Here is a 25,149-nt window from a genome sequence, read left to right on the forward strand (position 1 = left end):
CAGACAGACAGACAGACAGACAGACAGACAGACAGACAGACAGATTATGATAGAGAATATAACAATGTATTTATAGTTTACAACATCATGAATAAGCAAGGAGCAAATCCTGCTGGAAGGAGGTGATAAATCCTTTTCAAAACTTCTCTAACAAAACCAAACCTTTTTAGTTAGAGTTCTGGGACTTTCAAACATGGATGCATTTTCCAATTTCTGGCCTTTTTATCAGTGACTTCACTTGGTTTCCATAGCTCTCAGAACCACACTGGCACTCACTTTTATGTATATTATATGTGTATTTTAGGGTTTAAGATGTTGTGATCATACATATTATAATGAGAGTAGTAGGGTAGGATTAGGGTCAGCAGTATTTATATCCACTCTAGATTAGGATACATTTGCCATAATTCAGTCTTTGCCCCAAAAGTAAAGTGACGCAATTATGTAACTGTGCACCACTTAGACAAAGTCTTTTTTTGCAGTCTTTTGCATTAAATATAGAATTATTTTCAAGTTTACCATCAGATAATCCATGCATCCTACTGAACAGAAGATATTAAATCACTGCCACCTACAGATAGAGACACGGAAGTACACGCGACAATATGCTTGTTCAAATTTGCATTGCATGAAAAGCAAAGACTTCAAAGCTTCTGTCTGGTTACAGAAATTAAAAGTAAATTTGCTGTTTGTAATTATCTCAAACTAGAGATGAATGTCTTCTGTCTGCTCTTGTACCATACAAGATCTTGAAAAACCAAAAAGTCAGAAAAAAACTTTTGTTCACTACAAAGAGACTCAACTGTTGTTACAGCGCTGTACCGGAGGATGTAACTTCATATCTCCTCTGATACTTTCTTTGTAGATGTCATCCTCTTGTCTTATTCATTACTCCTGAATATATTAAATCCAAAGTTGGTTTGAAACTTGAAACAACACAGCGAGTAAAACTGTAGGAACAAAGAGAATGATTCATGTTTGTGACATATTTTTATATTTCCTCTCTGTAGTGTTTGTTTTAAGCACTGAGAATACATCAACACACATGCCACACACCTGAGAAAAACCATGCATGCCATGTTGTATTAAAGGCATGTTATTGTGTTATTACTTTTAATTATTTCTAGTTACATTCGTAAATTATGACCATTCCATTGAAAAATCCTGTTCTCCTCTTTCTACAAGCCCGTTTTACAGACATGCGGATATTACATGCAGATATAAGATTAGTATTCTTGTCTCACAAAGAATTCCCATGTCCTGAATTTCTGCTTTCTAACTTGTATTACTCTTATCATTGCTCAGTGGAAGACTCGGTCATATACGCCTGAGGCAAGGCAGTCTCTCAATATACAAGAGCAGATGTTTTCCTCTAGGATATCAACCATTTTAACACCAACTGCACAATGCTAATATGGGAGGGTGGAAATAGTTCCCCTTCAAATTACGACCCAATCTTTCCCAGTAGCATTTCATTTTCACACGTCCATTTCCCCCTGATTCTTAAAGAGCCGTAAGAGTAGATTCACCTTTAGTTTCACATTGACTTTCGTTTTAACAAACTATAAGCGTCTTATTATGACAGCTCTGTTACTTTTTTACACAGCATGCAGACATGAAGCAACTTTAGCATTCACTTGTGTCTACAGATGTAATATAAGCCAAGTATTTACTCTTTCCTTTAAATTTGTTTTGTTTTCCAGTGGGACAAATCTTTATCTCTGAGCTAATTGCTCCGCTAACTTTGGGTGCTTGGCATGTATCATAAAGTTAGTTTATAGGGCTTGTTTGCCAAAAGCATCCGCGCAGAGTTGCTGTAAAACAGAGCAATAACACAGCCAGTTGATAAGCACAATAATGCTCCGTAGAGTTCAGGAAAATGTTGGGTTAAGGGTTACATGCAAAAATGTTTACATGACCCTACACTCTGAGCGATGTTTGAACCATAGTTAATATTAAAACACCAATCATAGCAGATACAACCATTAAATACTAAACTTCCAATGTGTTAACCTACCCTCTTGTTTTGGATTCTTCCAGTCACCAAACAAGCCCACAATTCCTCAAGAGAAAATCCGACCATTGACCAGTTTGGACCACCCCCAGAGCCCGTTCTACGATCCTGAGGGAGGAGCCATTACCCCTGTCGCCAAGCTGGTGGTGGAACGCATCGCTAGAAAAGTACAGTGTGTTAAAGTTAGAATGCATGTATATAGAAATATAACCACAGAAAAAGACCATGTTCTATGTTTTTACTAAACTTTCAAACATCGGCAGCAATGTTGCCAGAGGTATACTCAAGAGAAATAAATTGGACCAAAAAGAAAACTTCCACATGAAAAACAGCGACAGCCAAAGATAGCTTACTTTCAAATAGTGCAAAGTTTAAACCACAGGTATTAGTAATGTACATGAGAAATGTTGCCAGCATTCGCAAGTTGCTATCTGACGTGACCTATCCCAACCTTAACCCTAAACCCAGAATCACATATACTTGTATTTCGAAGGAAATTGGGGTGCAAGATAGAAGAAAATATGTTATTAATTAATATGTTGTTTTATTTAATTCTTAAATGGAACAAGTGTCAAGAAACCCTAAGTGTTTTTTATTCTGATTCTGACATTAGGGTTAGGGTAATGATTGGGTACATTCCATAGCCGTTAGCTATTGCTAGTGACTTTTTTTAAATCTAACTTACTACCTGTGATTTAAACATTGCAACACTAGTTTTTCTATTCAAAAAAAGATTTGTCATTCACATACAAGTTGTCTTTTGCTATTTAAGAAAACCAGCAGGAATCAGTATGGAGGTATCTGATTGCAATCCTATTATTGGCTCTAAGAAACTGCATTGACATTCCCTACTGTAACTATGCTGACACACAATAAAAAAGACATGACATACCATTAACACATAAACATAGCCTATTGTGATCAATTGGAAATACAATTAAAAGTTTAAATCAAGAGTCGATTGAATATAGTTTTGTCTTTTAAGAAGCTTTGGTTACATTTGTGTGTGTGTGTGTGTGTGTGTGTGTGTGTGTTGTGTGTGTGTGTGTGTGTGTGTGTGTGTGTGTGTGTGTGTGTGTGTGTGTGTGTGTGTGTGTGTGTGTGTGTGTGTGTGTGTGTGTGTGACAGGATGTTAACCCATTTTTCTATGTGTGTGCAGGGAGAGCAGTGTAATGTGGTCCCAGACACAATAGATGACATCGTAGCTGATATTGGACAGGAGGAGAAGGAAGAAGGTACAGTAAACACACACACACTTTCAATGAAGGATCTTCCGTGGAAAACCCCTAACTAAACACAAAGAATTTACTCTGATGGCTTGATGGAGCGTTTAAGCTCATTACTCAGACCCTGTCATCACACAATATTGCATTCCTTTAAGTTCTTTGAACCATTTTATTCATTCTGTGTTTGCTAAACATTCACTATAACTACAATAAGGGGGTTCAGTGTCTTATTACGGTCAAGGACACACACAAAGCTCATTAATGTCGCAATTGGTTTTACGTAGAGTCTCAGGTGTGATCGGGTCAGGAGGTCAGAACACACATCTGGCACCCTGCTGTGAGAGGGTGGGCGCCCCACTGCTTCAGAGCAAGTCATGTCCCAATCAGAAACACTTTATATTCTGTGATGCATCCCGGATCCTGTCACTCCTGACAATGATGTTCCAGCAGTGCTGCCTATGAAATCAGTTTGCGGCACAGAGTCTTATCGCTGATGTATGGCCACAAAGAAATAAGGAACAAATAAAGTCTCACTCTCTCGCACATTTTTGCTGTGGTATTTGTTGTCATGGTTGGGGGATAGAGGGACCATGAGAGAGCAAAGTCATTCAATATTTTAGAACCCAAAAACACATGTTACAACTTAACTGAATCTGAAACTGTCTCTTATAAACATAACAACATATCCACTTGCTAAATGTTCACCCTCATTGTCATATTATTCCTATATAATATAATAGTGTTTACTTCCTGTCTGTCTTCTTCTGCTGTTCCCGTTAGTGTTTACTTCCTGTCTGTCTTCTGTTGATTAGTTCTCTGATGCCCAGTGCTCTGTATTTTAACCTCTTTCCTTTTGCTGCAGTTTTTCTTCTCTCTACTGGGCATGGTTTAGCAATCATAAATCCAAAGTTTAATGATGAATACAAAACACATTTTTGTTGTCCACAGATGACCTTACATCTACAGAACTTCTTTCTGCAGATTGATATGACTGCACTCAGTCCCTTGATCCTCCTGAGAAACAGTCATGTTTTGCTTAGCAGCGGTTGGTTACGAGTATTAACGGCTTATAAACTCCTGAGTGAATTAATACTTGACATAGGAAATATATTTCAAAGGCATGTTCTTGTTGAATTAATTATTTTAGTACAACATTAACATAACAGTTTCAAGTGGAACTATTGAAAATGCATACAAATACAGAGTAATTATATTTAGACAATAGTTTAATTAAATACACTGGGCCAGTCCCATGAGCAGAATTCTTGTAGGCAAACAGGAGTTAAACAATAATGACCCTAACCCTAATAAAGCATTATGAATAAATGAAGAAAATCCTTCATACTAATGTTGACAAATACTAATTACTATATTAATCCCCACAATTATTATGAGCTGAGCTGAATGCACTATTGTGTTCTGGGGTAATAGAGCTTAAAGGTTGGAGCAGCTTGGGACTGAAAGGCTGCCAGTTGGAATTTAGCTTGTTATTCAGATCGAACTGAGCGGTTTACTTAAAGGATGTAAAAACCAAACCGCTTTCTTCAAATTTCATTCCCTTTAAAAAGCGATTCATAAATGTCAAAGCACTTTCTTAAAGGACAGTCTTATGACCTGGCTCAAAAAGGCCACAACAAAGGAGAGACACACCATGTCAATGGTAACAAAAGATATTTTTATTAAAGTAAGTCAAATTAAAGAAGTGCACAAATAAGTAAAGGATGAGGTGTGGACGTCAGTGGTAGCAGTAGTCTAAGTGCAGGGTGAGGGTTGCATGGACGTGTATGTGTGAGGGTGTTGAGATGTACAAAGTAGAACAACTAAAGTAACAGTATACCAAACCAAAACCTGGTGCCTGCGGGAAAGAGCAGAGAGGAGCAGAGCAGAGAGTTAGTGTGGCAGGGAGACTTTAAGTAGCTACAGGGCACCGGGCCCAGGTGCCCTGAGTTACTGCAATCAAAGTTAGACACGCCACAGCCACACCCTCTCCAGATAAACCCACAGGGGCATCACAACAGTGAGATGAGAAAATGTATTTGTAGATCACAACTTCTACTTTACAGTTCATTACTGTATGTGTACTGACCTCTTATTATTTAGCTTTAGTGGTGCATAAGTTTAACACTGGACAAAGATGAGAGCAGAGCTACGTCACTGCCTGGCAAAATGAAGGCCCTGCCCACTTTCCAGTGAAAACAGAAGGATCAAAAGAATTGAGGAAAAAGCTGTTTTTACCATGCCTATAAAAGCTGCTGTGTCGTTGCACGTTAAACAACAAAAAAGATTAAGAATTAGGAATTTCTTTACTTTTACTCTGAAAAATCCCGGTAAAAGAAAATATCTGTGGGTTTAGGCCTCCACAGAGAGATCGTAAACAATGGGATCCTTTCGGTCTTCATCCCAACAGAACGATGATGCTAATAAGCGTAACGTCAATTGTCAAAGTTAGCAGTTGTAATTGTTAAAGACAATAGTGACTGTAGATGCTGCATTGAAATATAAAACTCGGAGAAGCCAAGGAAATCACAGTTCAACTGTTTGCCTGATGCCTGCCGCTTGTCCTCCGGCAGACTGACCGGAAACCAAGACCATATTGATGTAAATTAAACCAAAAATGGACTCCGATCATTTATCTCCATTGACCTTAATTAGTTGTTGCCTTTCTAACCATTGTAATTGGGCTCTTTGTATAGTTGAATCTGTATTTACTGCCAGTCAAATGACAGCAAATGTTTTCATAGAGGGAAAGGACCAGGATACTAACTTGCTAGCTTACAGCAGATCCGCAACAATATCAGAAGGAATCATGTGATCACATTGATAAAATAAGTCAAAAAAACATCAGTTTCATCATTTCTCGTGATGGTTGCCCAACTTTATGATCCCCAAATGTCAACAACAGTCCGGCCCCAGCTGTGTGAATCACTTTTTAGTGTCCCCCCTGTTGCCGTTGTGTTTTGGGCCTCTCGCTGCGTTTTGTATTTGCAGCTTATTGTATGGGCAGCTTTTATTTACGCAGCGCATTTAGTAAACGCTGCGCATGTTTGGTCAAGTTAATGAAGATGATTTTTCATTTGCATATGTTTTGGCACATATTTGTTTTCATGTTTGCATCTTTTTTGAATGAGCCATGCGTTTCTCCTAATGGATCTCCTTGTGTTTTGTGCCGATGAAATGCATTTGTCGGCCACCTTAACAGCCTATTTCAATGGGACTCTCCAAGAAATTGGTGAATAGTGTCAAAGTGTTTGCGTGGGTATCACTTTTTGGAAAGATAGAACACATACACTAGTTGTTTTCTGTTATTACCCTGACTTTTTTGTGATCAGTGCTGTGACATGATAGTTACAAGATGAGCTGATCCTTTTGTCCTTGTTAAACCACAGAGGGGCTAGCAGGAAAAACAGTGCATGACCTGTTTGGATTGTATGATTTGTGCCTATTTTAAGTGGCCTTGGGCAGGGTGCAGGATTTTACCCACACTGCACAATTTTAACAAGAATCTTCTTCCGCCTAACACACGTCTTCCTTATTCAGTCATAGTCCATTTGCTTCTTTCCCTCCTCTGTTACTCTACCTGTCCCCTTGTTTCCCCTATTCTCTGTATGAGATGACACTACAGAGACAAAACTGGTCCCCAAAGTCTGCCCGGAGCTTCGCTGCTCTCACTTACACATCAACTCCCCTCTTACCTTTATCTCCGCTTCTCCAGCTCCTTTGTTCCCTCATTCTCCTCTGTCTTTACACGTTATCCCAGAGAATTGGACCCACTCAGGTTTGTCCCTGAGGCTTGATGCTCTATTCTCTCTCGCCTCTCCCCTCATTATCTCCGCCTCTCTGAACCCTGAGAGAGCGTTTTTAATTGAAGCCAGTCCCCCTGCAGCTTGTCGTAGCTCTGTTCGCACTGATAATTAGGCGAGACTTTCACAAATCTTCTGTTTCTCTCCAACTCCATCCTTTCTATCCCTCTCAGATGTCACTCTGTGGTCCCTAATGGTCCAATACTTGCAGTAATCACCTTTGGACAAGTTGTGAAATAATAAATGTCAGCCTTATCTTCTCACCCCTCCTCTAACTGTGACAAATCAGTTCAGCTGTTGTAGTGCAATGAAAAAGAAACTAAACTTTCTTGAGCAGATCTAACTGGTAATGACGACCAAGTGATCTGTACAAAGATGAGTACAAAGCCTCGGCTGGAAAGAGGTCTTATATTGCTTTAGGGGTTTTCCCTTTTCTGTAGTGTGTTCTATAGGTTTGTGAGCATGTTAATGGTCTGCAAAGGCAAAAATATCTCCATTGGACTCATTTGTTTACTTCCATAAAATAGTGACATCACTATGTAACACTTGCGCATCCACCGCATTGTACGTGATAGACATTTCCAACAGTGACATCACTGACTAGGTTTCAACACATTGCACGTGATATGCTAAGGGGCGGGACAGCTCTAAGCGGTTAACCAATCAGAGCAGAATGGGCTCTGGTTTCAGGGGGAAAAGAGGTGAATTGCCAACAACTGCGCAGTACATACTTTGCATATGAAAAAAAGCCTTTGAATCTATATTAATCTTGACATTTCGACTCAACTTTTCATGTAGGTATAAAGTCTATATAAAGTAAGATTGTAGTCAATCTGCCAACACTGCTCTCCTTTCTCTACATACACACTGCATACATATTTGCCTATGTAATGTACATTATGAGCAATGGAAGGAACATATATATCTTAAAATGTCATTAATTTATTTCAACAGAGGAAAATTGATTATGTTAACAAAATATACAGGATTCATATAGGGAAGGTGCATCACAATCAGTGAATGGGCACAACATTTTAACGGAAATACTAAAAAGCCTTTTTCGTTTGTATGTCCTGCATTCACTAAACATCCGTTTGTGTTTCTCTCTTAGATGACACACCGGAGACATGCATCTACTCAGGCTGGTCTCCCTGGTCGGCTTGTAGCAGTTCGACGTGTGAAAAAGGCCGCAGGATGAGGCAAAGGATGCTGAAGGCCCAGCTGGACCTCTCTGTGCCGTGTCCCCATACTCAAGATTTCCAGCCCTGCATGGGCCCAGGATGCAGTATGGAGGGTAAAATCCCACACAGACATACAATACTGAAGATTTATGAGAATTGAGTTGGGATGTGGGGGACCACAGTTGTGAAAAATGTAGGTAAGGTTGTCCCTAAGCTAGGCACTGTACTGCAATTGTTATGAACAGATGGAACCATCTATAAGGGCTTCAGAAGGTCGCTGAGGATCCCCTGCTGAGTATGCTTTTCCTTCGCGTGACAACTCTTTGGCCCTTAGGAAACCAGCTGCAATGGTTTATTTAAAGCACTGATGGATACTGCCGCAATTTAACTCAGATCAGCTGGTCTTATCAAATTTGCCAGGAGAGAATGTTCTTCCATCACAGACACAGAACAGCTTGATGTTGGTATGCATAAATAACAAGACAACACAACATTATATCTAATTCCCTCCATAAAATCTGAGGAGTTGAATTTTTTTAAATTTCATATAAATGAAAGCAACATGGAAGGAAAATGAATAACATAGACTGGAGTAAAAAGTAAGGTTTACGCTGACGATAGCAGTGCAGTGACACCTTATTGAAGATCCAGCAACTACTGTGTGTGAGGAAAACATACTCTGTTAGCCACGGCATGAACATTGACAATGATTTTTCAGTGAACCTTTTTTTTAAGGAGACGCCCTGTCATTGTTAAAACCTGCAATTCAAACAATGGGCATGTTTCCAATTGTATCGAGTCACCCCATGTAAGGAAACAGGAGGAGGGGGGGCAAACTACCAGAGTTTGGCATTTAGACGACATTCGGCTCTCAGTTAGCTGTCAGCAGGCTGGCCTTAAACTTGGAGGCGAACACCCAAGTGGATGCATCTCTAAGTGATCAGCCGCACTTGTACTGGGAAGAGGTTATTTTGTAGAATTATAAAAAGGTCTTAACCAATCACAAGAGAGCCGGCCAGATTACTAATCAGGCTGTCAGCTGGCTGGCCTTCAACTTAGAGAGGACCACATATGTGGATGCGACTGTAAGTGCTCAGCTACTGTTGTACTGTGTATGAGGTTTGTTTGTAGAATGATCAAGATTTAAAATGCTGCGATTTGGAAAAGAACCAACGGTAAGTGGAGCAGGGTGGATCTAAATGCTGATGACAGGAGCACTTAACAGAAAATACCTTCATTAAAGGTTTGGTCTAGACAAGAAAAGGCAATGCTAACAGGAAAACCAGGACTAAAATACAGCTAATGAGGATAAAGTGCAGGTTTACAGGAGGTCAGGTGGTTGCAGGGCTGATGGGAAACAGGTGAAACTAATAAGACAATCAAAACAGGCTGGAAAACATACAAAGACAGGAAGTAAAACCAGACATGACACAGTTTGAGAAACTTTACAATAAGACATGAAACAGATACAATAAAAACTAGGTTGATGACACAAGCTTTCTCAGCTATTTGCCCTTTAATAAATAACAATCATCTGGTTCTGTCTAAACATTTCCAGAAACAGAGCCAAAGTTGGAGAACAGCTCATTTTTTATTCACCTCATTGAATTAAACTTTTACCATCACTTAACAGATGTTTCAAGGTTTCATTGGTCATACGCACAGCATATACAACGTACAGTATATGTTGGCAATGAAAATCTTATATCCCATGCTCCTCCAACAACTCAACATACATGGTGCAAATAAGATAAATAAAATAGTGCAAAAAGAGAGAAGAATATTTACAATAACAACAATAAAGATTTGAGGATGTGAAATATATACATATGTGGAATACATTGAAAGTATTTAAATACTTTACACTGTTGAATGAGGAGGTATGGACAGATGCATATATTATGTATAAACAGATGTATATGGCAGAGGTGTATAATATATAGATATATGTGTGTGTGTTTGTGTACTATAAACAGATATGAGTAGACATTCACAGAGCTCAGGAGTTCAGCAGTCTTATAGCCTGTGGTATAAAACTGTCTCTGAGTCTGGTGGTCTTGGTCCGGATGCTGCGGTACCGTCTGCCAGACGGCAGCAGGCAGAACAGATTGTTGCTGGGGTGATGGGGGTCCTTTAATATCCTACCGGCCTTCTTCCTACACCGCTGGGTGTAGAGGTCCTCCATGGATGGCAGCTCCGTCCTGGTGATGTGCTGAGCAGTTTTCACCACCCTCTGTAGAGTCTTACGGTTGAGGGCGGTGCAACTGCCATACCAGGCGGTGATGCAGTCAGTCAGGATACTCTCGATGGTGCACCTGTAGAAGTTGCAGAGTATCCTGGAGTCCATGTTGAACTTCCGCAGCCTGCGGAGGAAGAAGAGCTGCTGTCGAGCCGTCTTGGATATGTACCTGGTGTGATGTGTCCATGTAAGGTCCTCACTGATGTTTACCCCGAGGAACCTGAAGCTGCTGACTCTCTCCACAGGAGTCCCGTCGATGGTGATGGGTGTGTGTGCCTCTCTCTGCCTCTTCCTGTAGTCCACAATCAGCTCCTTTGTTTTGCTGACGTTGAGATGGAGGTTGTTGTCCTGGCACCAAGTTGTCAGGGCTCTGACCTCCTCTCTGTACACCGTCTCGTCGCCGTCTGTGATCAGGCCGATGACGGTCGTGTCGTCAGCAAACTTGATTATGGTGTTGGAGCTGTGTGTGGCCATGCAGTCGTGCGTGAACAGGGAGTAGAGGAGAGGGCTGAGCACACAACCCTAAGGGGCTCCGGTGTTGAGGGTCAAGGTGGAGGATGTGATGTTCCCCATCCGCACTGCCTGGGATCTGCCCGTTAGGAAGCTCATGATCCAGTCACAGAGGGCGCTGTTGAGCCCAAGGTCCCTGAGCTTAATGATGAGCTTGGAGGGCACAATGGTGTTGAACTGCAGTCAATGAACAGCATTCTCACATAAGTGTTCCTCTGGTCCAGGTGGGAGAGGGCAGTGTGGAGGGTGAAGGAGATGGCATCATCCGTGGAACTGTTTGCTCTGTAGGCAAACTGCAGGGGGTCCAGTGAGTCAGGGAGGGAGGAGGTGATAAAAGTTTTGACTAACCGCTCAAAGCACTTCATGATGATGGAGGTGAGTGCAACTGGGCGGTAGTCATGATGTAATCTAGGCTGGGAGAACAGTCCGAAGAAATGATTTCCACATCTGAGCACCACTTGTTGTTAATCATGAAGCACACACCTCCTCCCTTGCTCTTACCTGAGTTTATTGTCCGGTCCTGGCGATGAATGGAGAATCCGTGTGGAGCAATGGCGGCGTCCGGTATTGTGGGGTCGAGCCAAGTCTCCGTGAAAACCAACACATTACAGGTCTTAATGTCCCGTTGAAATGCCACCCTGCTACGGAGTTCGTCCAGTTTATTATCCAGGGATTGGACATTTGCCAGAAGTAAACTCGGTAGAGGAGGCCTGTTTTCACGTTTCCTCAGCCTGACCAGGACCCCGGCCCGGGAACCTCGTTGTCTCTTCCTCCTGCGCTCCACAGGCAGAGCTCCAGCAAGTAAACACAGAGACTCTCCATTGTTTGCAGGTCGTCGTGGATTATTGCTGTCCACCAGCGACCTGATGTGTAAAAGTTGTTCTCTATCATATTGGATGATAGGGCTCGCTTGGGCGTAAAAGTGAAGTCTTACCTCACCAAATAGCATTCACAGTCATAAAACTCACTTGTTACAAATACACAATGAATTCAAATGGTAAAAAAAAGTAAATTTTGTACTACTCTTTAGCCATGCGTATGGTGGTCATCTAGTGATGGCAATGGCAGCCTATCCATCATATAAGAACTTGATGGATTGTAAACGCAAACGTTAGTATTTCAATTTTTTATTATGTTTTGGTTTGTCATTCTCAATTGCTAATTAGCAATTGTTTACATGATAACACAGTAATAAAAATGGTAAATCTTTTTTAATCACCTTCCAATGCACATGACCCCTGCAGCTGAGGAAACTTTATCTGAAATTAAACATCTGTCGAAAGCCATTGTACAATAGGCAGCACTATTTTTTGCAACACATAAAAAGTGTGAGACTAAAGTGAGCAAAACAGTGATTAAGAGGACAAGCACAGGCGAGAAACTAAACTGTTTAACATAGTACAGACAATGAAAGGCTTAAGAGAAGGTATTAAAGGGCATTCCAATGATTTAAAAGGTGCTAACACTAGGTCTGTTCTCAAGTTTAGCAAGAGGACAGACTTTTTTGAACCTTCATTTTGTCATATCAATGATCAGTACTCCCACTGTTTTAAGTTAAACTTTTGGGTTTGTAACACTCTATAACCTATTCTACTCTTCCCTTCTTTACCACATACCTATTTTTGCTTTTTTAAGGGGGATTAGGTAACTAACAGTTTATGCCACAAAGGAGAAAAACCTTTTACTTTTGAAGATCAGGTTAAGATACAAAAAATAAGCTATAAATTAAATTATTCTCAATGGTTTTGTGTCTGCTTTACCATTTTATAGCACACATTCTGTAAGCATTAAAAAACAAAATTGCATTTTCTTTTTCAACACTGTTAGATTTGGGGTGTTTATTTCCTATCAACAAGAGGGGTGATATCTGAACCCTGAAAATAATAAGCAGAATAAAGCTTAGGCGATTCAGACTATGTATTGTTTATTTTGTGTTGAACTTTGGAATTTGTGCCTCTTCCTAATTTATATCCTTTTGCAGCCATAACACAACTATTGTAGTTGTGGTGAAGAATTATACAGCTCAAACTAAAGGAAATGGGTGCCATTTGGTGATTACAGAGGAAGCCCACACATCTGAAGTTAATATGGTTACATCGTCAGCATATGTCACAACATACAAATCCCTAATCACACAGTGTAAACATTGGTGATTGGATACAGTAATTACTCCTCTGAAACACAAGATTATGCGGATCAGCTGTTAATGCTGAGGATCCAGGATGCTTAAATCGGGATTTGATTAGGTTTATCCTTGACTAAGAGAATGCACCATGCTTTCATCGTTATGTTAAAGATAATGGGTGCAACATGGGGGCGTGTACGTTTATGAATTTCAGTCCATTAGGATAGGGAAACAAAGTGTACAGCTTCACGGTAATCCAAGTATCAAAGCTGATGTGTTTTAAACAAGTCAGTCAACGTTCTCTTAAGTATCATGAATGTTGTCAAAGGAGTAACTTTATTTCTGGTTTCCCCCAAAGTTGTCAGTTTGATGCTCTTTTACTCCAAGTAACAACCCACTTCATTCCAACAAACACACACACACACACACACACACACACACACACACACAAGAACAAAGCTCTAGCAGTTTGACTTTCCAGTCCAATTTCCAGTGAATTTGTCAGTTTGGAACAAATGCTGAGAGGCAGCACAGCCAGCATCTGTCTTCTCCTTCTTCCTTCTCATTGTAAGATGTCTACCTGACTTAAAGCTCAGAATATTCAAGGTCGGAGGCGCATTACACACACACACACACACACACACACACACACACACATACATAACTCTTCTTATCGATGTTCATCAGACAGCTTCACACACACAGTAGGTTCTTGTTCCTGCACACCTCTACTTTGTTTTCATTTAGCGCTCCGTTAGCGTGTGGTGGGAGATTGATAATTGCAGGGTTTATGCTGGGGCAGGGCGGGGGCCAACGCCCAGGGTGATTAATATTCCTGGGAAACACTTTGGCTCTCTGGAGAACTCGTCCAGGCTGGAAGAACCTGTATCTTTTATAAATGATTCACTTAGTTCTGCTTTATTAGGCCACAGCCGTTAAGCAATTATGTTTCAGATAGAAAAGAGTGAGAGTGTGAGAGAGTTTGAATTGTGAGTCGACGAAAAATGTCTCACTAAAACGTTCACCAGGAAAGACCATGCTACAACAATATCAGTTTAAGATTTCATTACAGGAGATATAGAATGTGAATAGAAGGGGAGATGAAGGATGCGGGATCCCTTCAGTCAGGCTGGTCTGGAAGACCAACTGAAATCGTCAAAGAGGGAGATCTAGATATGGGCGTTCAGTCTCAGGTGTGTTTCTTCCTGATCTGAATACCAGTCCCAAGAAAGAATCTACAATGAGACGGAAAGAGGGATGTAGTTATCTATTAAGGGAGGGGTAGGATCAGGATGGGACTAACGAATGAGGGAGGGATGAATGGATGTAAAGATGTACGGAGCAAGGGATAAACAGATGAAGAAATGTAAGGAGGGACAGATGATTGGACAAAAGACAGGGTTTAGGAATGAATGGATGAAGGGATGTAGGGTACAAGGTATAATTGGACGAAATGATGTAGGGATGAATAGAGGAATATAGGGATAATTGGACAAAGGGATGTAGGGATGACTGGATGAAGGAAGAGAGGGATTAAGGGTCTGGGTCAAGGGTCGATGTAATGAGCGGGGAGGACGGGTGTAAGGATGGAGGGATGAATAATTGAAGGGATGTAGGCAGAGAGGAATGAAGTGTTGAAGGGATGTATTGATACATTGATGAAGGGCGGGTGGGAGGGATGAAGGGATTTAGTGAGGGAGGGATAAAGGGTTGAAGGGATAAAAGAATGTGGGGAGAGAGGGATAAAAGGTCAAAGAATGTAGGGAGGTAGGGATAAAGTGATGAAGAGAGGAAAGGAAAGGTGTGTCAAAAGGATTTAGGAATAAATGGATGAAGGGATTAAGGAAAAGGCCGGATAAAGGAATGAAGAGAGGGAAGGATGATGGTCGAAGTTATGTAAGGAGGGCGTGATGGAGGGAGGGAGGGAAGAGGGGTCGGAGGGATGTAGAGTGGAGGGGATGAAGGGATGTAGGAATGCAGTGAAAGAATACGTAGGAAGTGGAATGGATGGATGGAAGGAAAATGGAGGGTGGGTTGTGAATTTGGGTGGCTCAGCTGCTTCTGGAACTAAGCTAACTAATCGAAGTCCAGTGCTCCCATAATCACCTCTTCTTAACTCACTTTTAATATACTATCAGCTCCATTGTTAGAACAGGTGCTTAATGGGGACAGCAAGAGACGACTCTCTGTAAGTGAGGAATAGGGAGATCTTGAAGTGTCATGCTGGCTAATAGTGATAAAATACACCAGAGTGGAGCCTTTTTACAGAAGCAGGAGCTTTTTTTTAGCTGATACAAGCCAGGGTCATACATATTGACTTTCACTCCCTCAGGCCCCAGCTGTGAGTACGACTGTCCCTCAGGCAATTCTCCTTATTAAAAGATAGTTGAAGCAGTCTCTGAGAAAGAGCTTTTTGAAAATGCTTCCTTCAACTTAACAGACTGAAATCCAGGCAGGTGTTGGAGAGAATCGTAAAGTGTCCTGTCAGTGGAGGACCTGTATTCAAGTATTCCAGTCAGGAATCCTGTTCGCTAATGTGTTGACTTTAATATATTTGGAGACGAAATAGCTGAATTGAGAGCGCATTAGACAAATATGTCCGGGAATGATTTAGTTTTGGCAGGGGGAGTGGTTATCTTTTGGGGTTATTTTGCCATTTTACTATTGCTGCTGTAAATGCTGAGTTGTTCTGTATTGTTTGATGTTTTATTGTCATCAGTTATTAGGTGTTCACATGTGTGTCCTCACAATTTTTTATAGGTCATATTCTTATGAATGTATTGAAGACCCACCCACATTCAATACATCTCTTTTATTTAGCTGATTCTTTTATCCAAGCAACTAACATAAACTTCTCAACTTTAGACATGCCTAATGGGAAATTGTGGGTTCAGTGTCTTGCCAATAGACACTTTGACATATTGAATGCAGTGCATTCCGATTGAACCAATGACCCTCTGATAATAGATGCAAATTTATCTCCTGTGCCGCAGCTGCCCAATATTCATGTTATGGATAAAGTCTTTCTTCAAATAATGAATTGATTGCTCTGTTCAATTAACAGAGCAACAAAACAGAAACAATTGAATTAAATGAATCAGATAATTATATTTGTTTATTTTGGCCGATGTATATTTATTTATGTAATTGTATGTTTTAGTTGTTGGTGTGTTAATTGCTACCACATTAATATGCATAGCATAAATTAAGAGATTAATAAAAGTAGATATTTAGAAATATAGACATTTATGAAGGAATAAAAAAAAGAGATTTTGAGAAACAAATACATGCAAATGTAGAGAAAATTAAGAAACATACTGGTTAAAGATATAGATGTATTTATTTATGTGTTTATTCATGGAGTCATAATTGAAATGTATTACGCCTTTGTATGAATTGTGGGAAGCTGTAGCTCAGATGGCCATTAAACGTTGGGTTGGTGACATCTTCTGTTGGCGGGTGGTAGTATTTCTCACAAGGAAGCCTAACAGTAAATTGTACTGTATGCGCATGGGGGGGAAATAATACTGCCATGTCAATGTATATCTATGAAAACAGTGAGTGTCTTTTTCCAGATATTTGGGGAAAGATCAATTGTATGATCTAGAAACTACCATAGAAAAAGAGTATAATGAGTGAATCCACATTTAATATAAATTACAGCTTGCAGCAGGCGTACATCATACAGTAACAGATTGCATTCATATGGCACTCTGTATAAACACAGTCAACTTCAATCACTGCACTAAAACACAGCTGCTTAAGTAATGAAAATGTCAACCTTAAGTATATTATTATAGAAATATCATTAAAACACTGCTCCAAATGCAGGCTGAAGCAAATGTTAGGATTCCACAGTGACACAGGTTTTATCATGTATGTATTACACTTACACTTTCTTAGGTTGTCAATACAGTAGATGTGACTGGAATTGTCTAAATGATACATGCTCATTTAAATCTTGCAGGAGAATTCTGCTTATGTTTTTTCCCCTTCACAAAGAATGTCATGTCCTTATGTGAGGGAACCACAGTTGCAGGATTCTGTCTAGTATAAAGAATTATATCCGTGTTATGGCAAGTTTAGTTGGGAGCACCCTTCATAAAAAAATAATTACTTTCAGCCCAACTCGGAATCTCTGAAAGGTGCTTTGCTGCAGCTGAAATCTGACCATTGACCCTCTCTGGTCTCGTTGTTTTTCTCCTGAAAAAGCACGATTATTGTCACTAGGTATGGAAAGCAGTTGGACCCAAAAGCAGAAACACAAATGTAGCTATAATGAAGTAAAGTTATTTCAAAATGTTGGAAAATCTGTTTGGTATAAAGCAAAATCCAGGGAAACACACCACAAACACAACAATTCAATGGAAAAATGAAGGACAAAGTGACAGAACACTGGGAAAGACAGGCAACAGTACACACAACTAATCACACTGACAAGACACAGCTGGGAAGGACAGGCAAAAACACAAGGGCTGGTGATTACACACAGGTGGAGAGAATAAGGGCGGGGCAAACAATCACAGAGGTGGGAAAACACAATACAGGAAGTGACTGGAAATACTTTTCAAAATAAAACAGCATTTACTTGACCAAGATAATGACGATAGGAGTATTTTAGTGACAACATCCATCCTTAAGTACATCTTCTGCCAAGTTTTTGCAGTGGCAGAAAACTATTTTACCAAAACTTTCTTGTGTATCTTACTCATTGAAATGAAGAAGCAGTGGACCTACCTATGTATTAGTTGTTAGTTTATCAGGATTTAAAACTGAAACATGTCCAATATAAAATGCCAGGGTGTTCTTCTAATAGCATCTTGTTCTTTTTTTGTTGTTCTCCTGATGGATAGAGCCATCGACGTGTATGATGTCGGAGTGGATCAGCTGGTCGGCCTGCAGTGTGTCCTGTGGGATGGGGATGAGGTCCAGAGAGCGATATGTCAAACAGTATCCTGAGGACGGCTCCAACTGCCGGCTCCAGACTGAGGAGACGGAGAAGTGTGTTGTCAACGATGAATGCTGTGAGTCTCAGATGACACTTAGATTGAATTAATTTTACAAATGACACATAAATACTTTGACTTGATCCAGCTTGGTGATATAGAGTGGTGCAGTGATGGCATATTTTTGTAAGTTGACCAGGAATTTAGCATCGCAAGGGCTCCCCAGACAAAAAAACTATGCAAATGCAAACAACGATTTTTCCAATGGATTTCAGGAATATTGCAGATATTAAGCTCAGTGGCAAACACACATTTATCATACTACATTTTTTTTTCAGCAGAATGTCCATATGTTAACATAGTTTGTACTTTTTTAACCATAAATGCAATTGCCAGAAGTAAAAATCTAACGATAAGCTACATTATGGTCGCATTTCTTCCAGCAACACCACTAAGCTAAAGGTGGTTAATGTCTGGTGTGATGACGGTGAGTTATCTTATTTAACCAATTGTAGGCAACTGCTTCACCAAGATTTTATGTCTTAAAACAACATGTGAAAATCTCTTAAGCTCTTGTTAACTACAGACCATATTTCAAGCGCCTATGCGAAAAACATATTCATAAAACCATTGACTGCAACACCAGGAAGTCAGAAGTGATAAAATGCTAGCTCATTGCCAGGTTTTAGAACTAATTCCTGCACCACTGTATTGTAACAGTCTGTTGGCTTCCTTAAAGTGAAACCAGAAATGAGCTACGTAAATCACACGCCCTAGTCATTGCACCACATGTACTTATCGTTTACATGTTTTTCACAATGACATTCAAATCATACATTTTTTCTCCATTTATGACCATATCAGGTCTCCAAGTTTTGAGATCCTATATGGTGATAGACAGACCAATAATTGTCTCATGTTGTTGGTATTTTGTCCTTCTCCACAGCACCAAGCAGCTGTGTGGTGACTGAGTGGGCGGAGTGGGACCCCTGCAGCGTCACCTGTGGCCTGGGCATGAGAAGACGTGAGCGCATGGTGAAGATGCCTCCTATAGATGGGTCCATGTGTAAGACGGAGGTCGCCGAAGTGGAGAAATGCATGATGCCTGAATGCCGTGAGTAATATTTATATCCTTTTATTTCTGTTTTATTGTATATATTTGAAATGGAATTGTATTCTTTTATATTATAACACATATTTAGGGGCATTTCTTTGTACATTTCCGTAAACAAAATGGTGAGGGTTACATATATGAGTATAAATCAGGTTCAAGCATTATTATATGCAAATACAATGCTTCAACGTGGTAATTACTAATAACTGTAGCATATGTGTTTAAATACTTTCACAGACAGCTTCCCCTGCATGCTGTCCCCCTGGTCTGACTGGACTGAGTGCAGTGTGACATGTGGGCGGGGCTTGCGCACACGCCAGAGGATGCTGAAGTCTGACCCTGCAGAGTGCACAGAGGAGCTGGAGCAGACCGAAAAGTGCATGTTGCCCGAGTGCCGTGAGTACCTGAAGTAGAAACCGTTTTTTCAACTGTTCTGATTGAACTTTGAACGAAGAAACTGGGCATTCTTTGTGCATTTACCATAGTTGTAACCCGACATTCTTGTGTCCTGAGATTTGGGTTGTGTTTTTGACATATTTATAACACTATACTCTATTGACAGGTTTGAACGTGTTATTAAACATTTATTGCATATTTAATGTGTCCCATCTGCAGGTGCATCATTTAGCTTATATTTATTTATTGGAAAATACAGCTCTTTAGTTTTGTTTTTTTACTTTTCATTCCCAGTAGATTTGTGCAAAGCAATGCTGACATTCATTCTCTTTTTTAAAATAATGTTCTTTGAATATTCAATTTAATTAGCCAATTACATATTTTCTTGTCAAAGACCTCAAATTTTATGGCAAATTATAATCATATCAAAAAAAGATGTATATTTGAATTCTCATGGTAAGAAAAATATATTTTATAGAAAGCTTGAGGGATAAACTGACTGAATGGTTACAGTAAGTTCAGTGTTAGCATAAAAAGTGTGTTCTGGTGAAGCAATACGCCGATTATGTAATTTAGGTTTGGTTTACACAATGTGATCTCACATTGTCCAGAACACCTGATAAGTATCAACTTGATCTCACAGAACTTAACATGTGTTGCCTTTGAAATTCAGATACTCTGGAATGTAAATCCAATTTAAACTTGTAAAACGCACCACGGAACACAGACAAAACTAAAAAAATGTTAAGTTTATCAAAAGATAGATGCCACAAAAATCTAAACACTGTGATGTTTAACCGTCTGCCCCTCCTTTGTTTTAAATGTTCAGTCCTTTCCTTTTGTTTCTGCCTTTTCCTTCTCCTAGCCGTGGACTGCATGGTCTCGGAGTGGTCCGAGTGGTCCGAGTGCAACAAGTCCTGCGGTAAAGGCCACACCATTCGAACCCGTATGATCAAACTGGAGCCGCAGTTAGGAGGCAGCCCTTGTCCCGAGACCATCCAGAGGAAGAAGTGCAAGATCAGGAAGTGCCAATCAAAAACAAAGGAGGAGAGGGGGGGTAGAGGTGGAGGAGGAGGAGGAGGAGGTAGAATGAGGCGACGGGGTAAACAGGGAAGAGATGGAGCGGTTGAGGAGCAGCCAGGTTAGTGGGAATAATACTGTCAGTATTATTGAAGCTGATACATGCCACCAATAATTACTAAATGGTTTTTCCAACAGGTTGCAGAATGCAGCCGTGGACCAGCTGGACGGACTGTACCAAACCATGTGGAGGGGGGATCCAGGAGCGATTCATGATGGTGAAAAAAAGAGCTAAAGCCACTCAGACTGGCAGCTGTAAGGACAGGAAGGAGATCCGGGCATGTAACGTTCATCCCTGCTAGGGAGCACTACTGAGCCACAGAGGAGGAGATACGTAAATTTGAAAATATGGGTTAATTTGATAAAAATGTTGATCAGAACCTTTGGTGTACAGAGAGGTGAGGTGAGTGTGCGATGATAGGCTGGTTTGACACTTTGGAAACGGGATATAAGACTAGGTAAGTAGAGGAAAAAGGAGCAGAAGAGAAAAAGGAGAAAGTACTGTTTAGTGAAGCCATTATAGACATTTAGTTAACAGGGCTGGCATTTATTTGAGAACACAATGGAAGTATTAAAGAGTAAACTCTGTGTCCTGCAAAAAAATTAAGGAAGAAATGACAACAGTAGCTTTGCCATTGATGCACGCATTTTTTTTCTGCCGTATTTTTAGTCGTTTTTTTCTTTGGGGTATGAAATAGGGTTGGGATCCTGGTGTTTCCCGAAACTTCTAGCCAAAATCAACTTCCGGGAATCTGAAATGTTTTGCATGTGTCTGCTTTGTGCTAATATACGGACACAACAATTCCTTCTCCACACTATTTCAATGATACAATGCTAGCTAGTCGTAGCTATAGTCTCCCCTAAAATTACTTTACTACAATAATAAAACTGGGTTAGCTTTTTCAGAATCTTATTCATGCTGAAATGCCAAGCTGCTTCTTTTTAGAACATTTAGAAAAGAGAATACTAGGCTGTATAGGGAAAACAGTCAAACGGTTCAACTTAGTTAATGTTTAGGATGGAGGCTTTCAGAGGCGTAGTGTGCCATATATCTTCCCATCTCTGAAAAAGGGGATCTATCATAGCCTATATCTACCTAAAAGAGGGATATGTACATCTTCTAGAGTAGGACTGCAGGCAATCGTGTTTGAATCATTCATACATCTGTGACGTTTAACGTACACAACAATAATTTGTTTCCACACTCACACAAGACACAAGTGACCCCTTAAAGCAGCACTAGGCGCAGTCTTAACAGGAAACAATACCTACATTAAGAAGTCCAATATGTTGTTTTTGTCCTAAGAAAGTTCAAGCAATAAATGTGAACATAAAGTCATCTCTCTCAAAGAAACCAGTGAAGCAAGTCTCTAACTTGTGATGTCGTAAATCATAAAGTCCATAGACATTGGGTTAGGGTTATGGAAACCAGGAGACTGATTTTGTCGATATAAACAAATCCTAATGATGTAAAAAATGTGAAAATGGACATAATTCCCCTTTAACGACAAAATTACACCAAAAAGAGGACATGACTTAGGAGCTACATGAAATCAATTATTTCAGTTAAAACAACAACAAGTATAAAGCCAATAAAACAAGGCATAATAACAAATCAACGGTAAAAACATGATAACATTGACAAGGGTTTCTAGCTACAGGGAAGAGATCGATGAGACAGCAACTCAAAAAAGTTAATTCAAAAATAAAAATACAATTCAAAAGTTAAGCCATGCATTTAGGGCAATTAAGTAAAGATGCATAAGTATTATAAGCAAAATGTACTTAAATTATCAAGAGAATTGAAATGTATTTAACTATCAATATAAATCACAGGTAGTCTTGTAAAATAGGTCAGGGTTAGGGTTAACCTTAAGAGTAAAAATCCCAGTAAATCAAAGTTAAATCAAGGAATAACTTCAAACCGTAAATGGGATATTTTGAGTTGCCCAATGTCACTTAATTTAAAACTAAACTGAAGATGTAGGATCTTTTTTTTGCAAGACATAGATGCTCACACAGGAAGTCTCTCAAGCCTGAAGGATGCGCTCTATATCGACTATCTAAACCACACTCATAAATGACACATCTATGTAAGTACTAAAAAACACTTTCCCTAATAAACGGATACATTACATTGAGATTTTTTATACTGTTTGAATTAGTCTTTATATACTGTACTGCTGTTTATCTGTTGGTCAGCTGATGTAGCATTAAACCTGCGATAGCTTTCACTCTGTCAGAAGAAGTTTTTTCAGCGTGTGCATAGATAATTATGTTGGGTATTTTTTCCGCAAATGTCTTGAAACAGATAAATGACTGTATCTGCCTTTGTTGGTTCCTGAAAACACGAGTAGACTGTTACAACACACTTTATTTTCCTGTGCGCTCTCATTCGTGTTGCCATGATGGTGAGCTGTCACATTGTTTTTCATTATTATTTAGCAGATAATGTTTTTTTCAGTTTTAATAAGAATGTCATAACCAAAGTTTTATTTTCTGTAGACGTTTTTTTAGTCTTCACTCTTTTCTGTTTTCAAGCCTTTTTTGTTTATTTCCTTGCCTCTGTATCATGACTATTTTCTAAGAAACCACCTTTACAATAAAAAAATGTAAAAGTGAATATCATGATGTCAATTGACTCTTTTTTAAAAAATCAATTCTTACCCCCCCTTTGTATTAAATCCTCTTACAGCTCAAAAACAAAGTCAAGATAATAGATGAGATAAGATATACTTTATCAATCCCAGATTGGTATCGTTGCAGCAGCATGTAAAACAATGTATTGCAAATGATTAGAAAAATAAAGTGGAAAATAAAGAATTATACAATATAAACATCTCAAAATAGGAGATAAAACAGATCTAAAAGAGTGAAAACATAAAATTTGACTGTGAGAAAAAATATGTTAACTATCTGACAAATAAAACACGATTGAAGGGCTAAATTACAGCTGATACAATACACAAGTGGGATATTATTTATATTGAGTGTGCAAAAATGGCATATCAAAATAGATATACATTTAAAATATACAGTATGAAGTTATAAGTCCAGTTAACAAAAGATAAAGTATGGAGCAGAGAGTTCTCTGCCAACCAGAGGGGAATTATTGTACAGAGTTATTGCAGTGGGCAGGAATGTTTTCCTGTACCTGTCCTTGTGTCTGTTGAGAAGGAGCTCCGCTGTCTGTCCAGCTATCGGTGGAGAGGGTGGGTGGGGTTATCCATGACTGATCTACAGTGTGTTTAGTGTCTTTCTCTCCACCGCAGCAAAGAACATTGCCCTGGCAACAACAGACTGGTAAAAGATCTCCAACATCTTGCTGCACAGGTTAACTCTTGTCTATCCCCTTTATGTGTTATAACTGTTTTCATGAAAGTTGTAATGTTAGTTTTAATGACTAATGAGATGTTCCAGGAGATGTAGACACAGAAATGTGATGTGGTACTGAGGCCAGAGGTGAATAAAAAAAGGGAAACATTTGTTTATCATTTTTACACATGCAGCAATGTATGGCAACCTCAACAATGGTCAAATAAAACCAATGTCCAGAAAACACAAGGTTTTTAAAGAATGAAAAATCCAAAGCATAAGTGTGTGAAAAAAAAACTTTTCAGTGGCTTTTATTTTTCCCTCGCTGCATGGTAGAGGTGGGAGAAGTACTCAGATCTTGTACTTGAGTAAAAGTAGAAGTACCAGAGTGTAGGAATACTCTGTCACAGTAAAAGTCCTGCATTCAAAATGTTCCTCCAGTGAAAGTAGAAAGTACTCTCATCTAAATGTACTTAAAGTAGCGACAGTAAAAGTAGTCATTGTTTGATTGGTCCATTTCAGAATAATATCTCTGATATGTTTTATAATTATTGATCATTAAAGTGTTCTCAGAACTGGTAAAGGTGCAGCTAGTTTGAATGGCTTTGTATACTGCAGGGTAGCTGCTGAGTTTACTCCAGGTGAACTAAAGTCTGATTTAAGGGCTGATTATATTTACCATCATTAATCCAAAACTGTAAAGTAATTTAAAAGATTAAATAAATGTAGTGGAGTAAAAGTACACCATTTACCTCTGAATTGTAGTCAAGTAGAAGTACAAAGTAGAAGACAATTGAAATACTCAAGCAAAGTACAAATACCTCAGAATTGTACTTAAGTAAGTACAGTACTTGAGTAAATGTTCAAGTAACTAAGAACATTGCTGCATCGGCATTAGAGTCTGTACCGCTAACACAAGTCTGGTAATGTACCTACGGTTTTAGTCCACTAGATGGAGATGGAAGAATGAAAAATAATTCGACCCATAGTCAGATTGATACTGGGAACTGGATAAATACAATAACTAAATAAAGCTCAGATATTTAATCTTAGTAATTAGTCTTCTTTAGCTCTGTTTGATTCCATCTATGTAATTCAACTAGGAAACACTTTTTTGTTTAAAGAACATGTATTTAAACCTTAAAACCTTGAAACCTTGAATTTATGCGCCATATGATGGAAATTCTAATTGTCTTTGGCGAT

At 39.4% G+C, this 25,149-nt stretch overlaps 1 protein-coding gene across 1 annotated transcript in view; it reads left to right on the forward strand.

Moving 5' to 3' along the window:
• The window catches only part of spon1b (spondin 1b), a 104,508-nt gene extending 81,254 nt beyond the window's left edge, over nucleotides 1–23,254 (forward strand). Inside the window, exons 9-16 of the mRNA XM_063906705.1 lie at nucleotides 2,041–2,181; nucleotides 3,174–3,249; nucleotides 8,152–8,334; nucleotides 17,949–18,119; nucleotides 18,988–19,155; nucleotides 19,393–19,551; nucleotides 20,417–20,692; nucleotides 20,770–23,254. Coding sequence (XP_063762775.1) covers nucleotides 2,041–2,181; nucleotides 3,174–3,249; nucleotides 8,152–8,334; nucleotides 17,949–18,119; nucleotides 18,988–19,155; nucleotides 19,393–19,551; nucleotides 20,417–20,692; nucleotides 20,770–20,933 — 1,338 coding nt within the window. The 3' untranslated portion in view covers nucleotides 20,934–23,254. The remainder of the gene's footprint in view (nucleotides 1–2,040; nucleotides 2,182–3,173; nucleotides 3,250–8,151; nucleotides 8,335–17,948; nucleotides 18,120–18,987; nucleotides 19,156–19,392; nucleotides 19,552–20,416; nucleotides 20,693–20,769) is intronic.
• Nucleotides 23,255–25,149: the final 1,895 nt, after the last annotated feature.

This window comes from Eleginops maclovinus, chromosome 2, assembly GCF_036324505.1.
Source record: "Eleginops maclovinus isolate JMC-PN-2008 ecotype Puerto Natales chromosome 2, JC_Emac_rtc_rv5, whole genome shotgun sequence".
NCBI classification, from domain to species: domain Eukaryota; kingdom Metazoa; phylum Chordata; class Actinopteri; order Perciformes; family Eleginopidae; genus Eleginops; species Eleginops maclovinus.